The following is a 7483-nucleotide window of genomic DNA, read 5'->3' as shown; positions in this document are numbered from 1 at the left end:
TCTTATGCTTTGCTCTATAGATTTGTGCATTGCAAATCTATTTTATTTCTTATTTTATTGTATTTTTAGGTAAGACGGATGTCTTTAAAGATGACAAATTAGCTTCCTACTCCATGATTTAATGTTCAAATATTATATTATGTGATTTGTTTCAAATTTATTACACTAATTGCTCATGTTTAAATTTACGCTGTCAAATTTATTAATCTGATATTAAGCTGTGCATAGCACATGCGTGATACTAGTTTGTATAAATATTAAGTAACGATGTTCATAATTTAAAATAAAAATAATAGTAATATTTTAGCTCAATTAAGTAAGGAACAGAAATGATGAATTGAGTGCTATTTTCATTAAATATTTAATTTACAACATCATAATTCATAGGCAATTAAACAAACACAGCGTTTGATTGCTACAGATTGGAGTGGAAAACACTTGTATATCCATCCGGTTCTAACAGAACGTCCAATTCCCCCTGCTTAAATAATGCATGTACAAAATGCATCCATCTTGAACTACTTACAGGCTAACATTCAAGCTTTTAAAAAATTGAAATGGATGATGAATTTGATACGAGAAGAAGATGGACGAGCTTTCCATCGCGTCCCAAGATTCCGCCCAACTATCTTTCTTGTCTCAAGAAATCTAATGGTGCGTGTCTAAAGGAAGTAAGATAACTGCTTCTTCTTCCTTGAGCCCCCTTCTCCGTATAGCTCGTTCCATTGCTTTAGCTCGCCCATTATGGCTCCCTCCGAGGCAAAACTTGCAGCAACCTACATTGCCCACCAAAATATGTTCTGTAAGAATAAGTGGTACAGTGCAGCTACAATCGAACTTAAACATCTTTCGTCGATGTATGACCTACTGACCTACATTCAAGAGTTACGAAGGATGTTAGAAAAGGAATACCTGATTCTTTGCTTGCCTCAAGTCTTCCATGTTTAAGGCCCTTAAAGAAATTACTTTTTCTTCTTTACTTTCATCTGATGTTGAAGATGCATCTTCAGAGCTTTCACCTTCTTTCTCTGTCTGTTTCTTTGCCTGAAATAGGAAAAGTGATCAACACCGCAAGTTATATCTTGTGAAAGAATGTAAAAGATAGTAACCAAAATCCAAGTTTTAGTATTACCATATCCTTCTCTCTCTCTTGTTGTATGAGTTCTCTCACGGGGCGGTAAGCTGCTGTCACACACAGATTCTGCTTGCCATAGTGATTACACAAGTCAGAGTCAGATTAATCATAATCAAAGTTGACCGACGTTGTAAATAAACCATTCAAACCTTGAGATCACTTCCACTATATCCTTCTGTCATTGTTGCAAGTTCTTTAAAGTCTAGAGCTTCCGCCTTTTCTTTTGACAGCAGTGTTTTCAAGATCTTTTCTCTGTTCTCGGTAGAAGGCAGATCAACCATGATTCTGTTTGAAATAAACCAAAAACAAGCATTATGTGTGGAGATCTTTCAAACAAACAGTAGACTTCTGCGAGTGCCTATTACCACGGAACTAGAATGATAAATATTATGTACCTGCGCTCAAAACGCCTAATGATGGCTTCATCTAGGTCGAAAGGTCTGTTTGTTGCTGCAAGAACAAGAATCCGCTCTCCAGGTTTTGTTAATAGCCCGTCCCAGTGTGTCATGAACTCATTTTTAATTTTTCGCATTGCCTCATGCTCGCCTACTCTTGTCCGCTGCCCAAGCATACTATCGACCTCATCTACAAAAATGATTGTGGGAGAAACCTTTGCTGCAAGTGTGAAAAGAGCTCGGACATTCTTCTCATCTTCTCCGAACCATTTTGAAGTGATGGTTGACATTGATACATTTATGAAGCTAGCCCCGGCCTCATTGGCAATGGCCTTGGCAAGCATTGTTTTTCCAGTACCAGGAGGACCAAAGAGTAATATGCCTCGGCAAGGCTTCAGAAGCCCACCGTTAAAGAGGTCTGGCCTTCTGAGAGGAAGCATAACCAGCTCCTGAAGTGATTCTTTAGTCTCGTCTAGAGCCCCAATATCTGCAAATGTCACTCCAATCTCACTCGCGGGGATGACTTCTGGCCTGATGCGTTTCTCAAATTCATTGTCCGGAGGAATTTCCTGGATTATATAGAGAGAGTCAATCAAGACTGAAAGAAAAAGTGTGTAGCTATATCATCGGAACAGAAGGTAGCACAAGAAAGGGCCTTTTCGACCATTTTATATGAAGAATCCAGGCATCAACGTTTCAATCCAAGTATAGTTCTGGATTGGATTGGTAAATGCAGGACTTACTGGCTTTGATGTTGATGCATTATCGCCATCTGCCTTTGTTGAAGTCGGCTTTTCTGTCTCGTTCTTGTTCCCGGATTTTGTTTCAAACTTTGACCCAGGTTTTGATACACCACTCTCTTTTGCTTTGGGATCCTAGTATTGATTCAAACAAGAAAATTAAGTAGAACAGCGGTGGTGTGCCAGGAAAGGAAAGAAAAAATTAAAGCTAGATTGTTGGAACTTGAAACAAACCTTGCAACCTTCAGCATTAGTCTCCATCTTAAGGGTATCTTTGCTACCACTTTTACCCTCTTGGAATATGCTTAATCCGTGGCACAAACTTCACCAAAATACATTCAAGTTTAGAGATTAACAGTTGCACCGTGAGTGCGATATATGAAAATAAGAAGAAACAATATTAAACGAAAGAAAGAATGACTTGGTATGTACCTCTTAGATGATATGACAAGCTTCCCGTTACGATACTCTGGATCCTTATTATTCATCAAATGATATGATAGAGCAGAAACGACAATTTCCTCGATGAAGTGACTCAGGATCATTGTGTCAGCATGGCATATTGCTGCGAGATCATCACACTCGATATCATTTGCTGCAAGTACCTCAGCAATGTGATTCTTGTTGTCCTGAAACTGCATCTTTCTCATATCCTCTTCCAGTTGACTATTCCAGCTGACAAGAGTATTTTCATCTTCCGGTGGACTGATGTCAATGTTGTAAGGAAATAAAATACTTAGTTTCTCATCTACTTCACCCGAAGTGTCATCAAGACCCAACATCCGAGAACCAAGAACTAAAATGGATCCTGTTAATTTCTTCAACATCCTGTCGAATAATTTGTATAGTCTTGGGGATTGTAAAAAAAGTCTCTCAACATCCCGGATGTAAAGAATGATGCTATTTGTTTGAGAAACCGAAACCAACACCTGAAAGCCACAATTTACTTTATTAATATCATAGAGAATCTACAAGGCCTGACCATCAGCACAATTAAGGACACTATAGTAAGAAAATCAAAATAAATCTGCACTTATGTGATGAACATTCATATGAATCGTCATAATGATGCCATTACCTTATACAGCGACTGCAGGAGAACTTTCTCATCAAAAGGCCAGCTGCTAACGCGCTTGGAACGAGCTGAAAAAGTGAAAAAAATTCAATAGATGCATATTATTTCTTTCTCCAAGGATATACACGGTGCAAACTTTGTCCCAAAACAAAAGCACGTTTACAGTAGGTCACACTGGGTAGTGGAAACCTTGACTATCAGGATATGGAGCATTAACTTTATCTCATTCATGATTAAAAGTAGGAAGGCAATCAGATACAATTGAAGAAAACATATGCAAAACCTGGATTTGAAGAGGATGAGAGGGTGCTTATGCTACTCATATCTGAAGAGACCGAAGAACTTCTGCAAGGCCTTAGGGAGTTGCTGACTCCTTCAGAATTCCTAAATGAAGCAGTCTTAACACATAAAGCCTTTCAATGCATATTGGCACTTTAAACTTATGAAAAGAAACTAGCTAAGCATACTTTAATGTAAATTATGAGAAATGTCAATTCAACATTGAGAACAAGTTTGATTTCCAGCTTATCAAAAAACGATGTGAAATGTGTTTCTCTCTCTATGAAAATTTCTGGCTTGTTGATTGATAAGGGGAGCCAGTGTTTCAAATGCCCAAATGGCTATGAAACTTATTTTTTCAACTCTTGTGTATAAAAACAACTATTAAGTGAAATGGATAGAGAACATGCTATCTCCATACCTTGTTGTGGCATCCAGCACACTTCTTTGCCCAGATGATGTGCCTTCATTAAAATTTTATAAAAGCCTCATTAAAAATTGGCTTAAATAGATTGAGAGAAATTGAACATATACTATACCCATATAATTTTATAATAACACTCTCTGGATTGACAGCCAAGCATAAAGTGAGAGAGAAAGCTCAAACATTCTTTTCTGATATCAGGCAGGTTTAAATTATGTCGTTTCTTTAAATTCTAAAAGGTAGAGTATCCTACTACATGTTGTCAAAACATAATCGAGAGTTCCAACAAAGGATGGCCAGTTATTTGGTTACAAGAATATCCCATTCAGTTCGAACTTTCTCCCTTTGCACTCACTTTAGATCTCTTGGAAAAAAAGCATGCTGGGAGATGCATTTTGAGTGGGGTTGGCCAATGAGTGGTCGATTAAAATGGAATTACACTTAGATGAGGTGTCAGAAAACACAAATGTGATGCCCCTTTGTTATAACAACACATTTTGTTATACTACCATTTTTGAACTGTAGATGTCTTTTTCATATAGAAAGTGCCTAGTTAGTGATGTCCAATCAAGTTTCTTTTGCTGTACAATTTCTAAACTTCAAAAAGCTATTCAAGCATAGCCTATAATATCAAACTTTGAGCTTGTAAACAGTTAAATTCACCTCCATAGGTGCACAATTCTGGCTTAAGAGATGCCGGGGAGGAAAGGAGGTTTGTTAGACTAAATTTTCAAATCCCTAATATATTCAGTAGATAACACAAGTTAAGCATCAAATTTATGTAAGGTGGCATACACAGAAGTGGAGAAATATGATGCGGTTTATGTAACTATACCTCTGTCTTTCGGGGGAAGAGCAGAGAAGGAACCTAGAAAACTGGACATTCTTTCCAAAGTCGTTTCTGAGATAGACCTTGGTAGAGACTACAGCATAAAGAAAAGGAAAATTAATGTACTCTTCATTGTATGCAAGTTGGTTTATTTTAAGTCGCAAAAAACGATATCATGATTCATGAAGTGAAAATAGCGCTTACAGAGTCTTTCTTTATGATGTTATACTTGCCCTGCATCTGTAACCATGAACACCATGTAAATGAAACAAATAAGCACGGAACTACATAGTTTTATAAAAAGAGATGATGACAACAAAGGCACCAACCTTCAATGAAAACTCATGTAAATCCAGTAATAGCAACTTTGCCTCAAAATGCTGCGCCAGAGCCCTGGCAAGTGCTTGCTGGTATGACTCTAACAGAATGGAACAAATATGATAAGAGTAATCAGAAAGAAATTGTAAATGAACAATTAGCTATGTGTTCGGTTATGTAATGAAAAATACCTGCTGGCCCAGAAAGCAATATAGCCCTGCTGACTGGCGAAAGAGTACGAGCGTGCTTAGATACATCTAAGTGTTTTAGATGAACATACGCTGCACTTGTCAACGCTATACGTGTCGGCTCACTGGGAAAGCAATAAAAAAGTAGAGAAAGTATGTTAATCCTTAGATAAATCTCATTCAACTTAGTATCTAAGTGTTGAATCTGTCTATGAGAACAGTAGTTTTACACATTGAGGCATTTTGCATGGAATCAATGGAATAAGCTGTAAAGATACTAAACCTTACACATCAATTTACTAAACACAAACAATTATCACAATTCCCAGCAAAAACAACAATAAGGCACAATATGAATCTCACATTTTTCGCTCAAAAACAAAATAATCAGATCAATATGGTTGCAATTAATCATTGGTAGCCATTAACAAAAAAATCACACAAAAAGAAGAAGACGAAATCCGCTTACTCCCCCTTTCTGCCTCAAATAATCACCTGACATAATACGGAAATTCCTCAAAGGAAACCCCGCTCTCCTTGCCATCAACAACTACTCTAAGAAGCTCCGTCTCAATCTGCTGAGCGGAGACGCCGTCCGCCGCGGCGCAGGTGGCATTCGCCGTCCATCTCCCGACGGTCGAGCCGGACACCAATCCCAGCCCCACACCTACCCCAACCCCCACTCCCAATGCCGACAGAATCACGTGCTTCTGCTCCATCACCTCATCACCGCGCGCGACGCACAACGAAAAATCCTCCCCGCGAAGATCTGCTGGTGAAAATAGGGGCGGATTCTCGTTGATATTTGCAATTGATGATTTATCGAGATGGTGAAATGTGAATTCGTTGATTCTGTTTGGTTTTGTTTTTAGTTAAGAGGAAATGATGAGCAGGAGAGAGCTGGTGGGGGCTGTATATATTGGCGTGCAAAGCCTCACTGTGAGAAAATGGAGTAGTGAAGGAGAGAGAGAGAGGACTGGCTTGACTTGTATTTTACCTACAATTTTGGAAAGAGGTTTAATCACACTTCTAAAATTGAGTCTACATATCTAATTAATATCAAATCCACATCTGTACATAATGTGAAAGTACATTATTGATTTCAGTGAAAAATCTGTTGAATTACATCAAAATCATCTTCTTTCTTCATAAAGAAGATTTTTATGTACAATTCTAGACTGTGATTAATGAGATATGTGAAAAAGTAGGGATGATAACCATTTAAATCATGGATTTTAGTCAAATTATGGTAATTTTAAAATTGAATTATTAAATCATGATGTTTCAAGTTTTTTCTATTATCTCATCCATATACAAATTTGACATCTTTTTTTTGGTTAAAAATGATAATATTTTAATAAAATAAGTAGAAAATGAGGAAATAAAGGAATATAAAAGAAAAAAATATTTATTTTAATGAAACACGCAGTTTTTTAATATCATTAAAAGACGACATTTTGTGCATGGATATGGATGAATATTGAATTTTTTTTTTTAAACTTAATGATTTAATATTCCAATTTTTAAGTTAATAGGACGTACCAAAATTTGATCAAACCTCATGATTTAAATGGCTATTAACTCCAAAATATAAAAAATATATATATAATAAAATAATATTTCTTTTATAATATTATGCGTAAAATGTTTTTTTAACCCAAAAAAACATTTATATTCTGATTCCTACACTAAAAAAAAAGGATTAAATAATCTATTTGTTGTTGAAAATGCATACACAATCAAGTGAATTACCTCCGTTTTTGTCAGTTGCCCAACAATCTGAATTCATTGGCTGGCATCTTCTTTATATTATTATTTTATTGCTTTTGTCGTTATTACTTTTTCATTTCCATTTTTTCTCTATAATGTTGCTTTGTGTTCAAGTATTTTGGGACTTCGGTTAAGATTGAAATAACTTTATTTTTTTGTTGTAAGTTAGAAAAGTCTCTTGAAAGAGATCTTTAGATATCGTTATATAACTATATAGGCCGTGTTTGAGACTTCATTGTTTCTATTTCTATTCATACGATTAATATTTACTATAAAAAAATGTTTCTACTATGGTATTGACTCATTGATTGAAACTTTGAAATAAATATC

At 36.2% G+C, this 7483-nt stretch overlaps 1 protein-coding gene across 1 annotated transcript; it reads right to left on the bottom strand.

Moving 5' to 3' along the window:
• Positions 1–330: 330 nt before the first annotated feature.
• LOC125214749 lies at positions 331–6370 on the bottom strand. Its single transcript, XM_048115885.1, has 16 exons — positions 5879–6370; positions 5387–5508; positions 5207–5295; positions 5082–5117; positions 4884–4971; positions 4046–4088; positions 3629–3729; positions 3349–3413; positions 2703–3199; positions 2505–2592; positions 2274–2405; positions 1531–2099; positions 1285–1420; positions 1133–1201; positions 913–1044; positions 331–776 (listed from the first exon to the last, which is right to left on the bottom strand). Exons 1-16 carry the CDS (start codon positions 6100–6102, stop codon positions 663–665), a joined length of 2505 nt encoding a protein of 834 aa, XP_047971842.1. The 5' UTR covers positions 6103–6370; the 3' UTR covers positions 331–662.
• Between the last annotated feature and the right edge of the window lie 1113 nt (positions 6371–7483).

This window comes from Salvia hispanica, chromosome 3 (assembly GCF_023119035.1).
Source record: "Salvia hispanica cultivar TCC Black 2014 chromosome 3, UniMelb_Shisp_WGS_1.0, whole genome shotgun sequence".
In the NCBI taxonomy this organism is placed as follows: domain Eukaryota; kingdom Viridiplantae; phylum Streptophyta; class Magnoliopsida; order Lamiales; family Lamiaceae; genus Salvia; species Salvia hispanica.
Note: the sequence above shows the minus strand (reverse complement) of the source record. Positions and strands in the feature narration are given on the sequence as shown.

Excerpts from the sequence above, each read along its gene's own strand:
- LOC125214749 (XM_048115885.1), bottom strand. The coding sequence starts at position 6,102 with ATGGAGCAGAAGCACGTGATTCTGTCGGCATTGGGAGTGGGGGTTGGG. Across the intron at positions 5,509-5,878 it reads GAATTTCCGTATTATGTCAG|TGAGCCGACACGTATAGCGT; the intron begins GTGATTATTTGA and ends TTGCTTTCCCAG. Across the intron at positions 5,118-5,206 it reads TACATGAGTTTTCATTGAAG|ATGCAGGGCAAGTATAACAT; the intron begins GTTGGTGCCTTT and ends TCATGGTTACAG.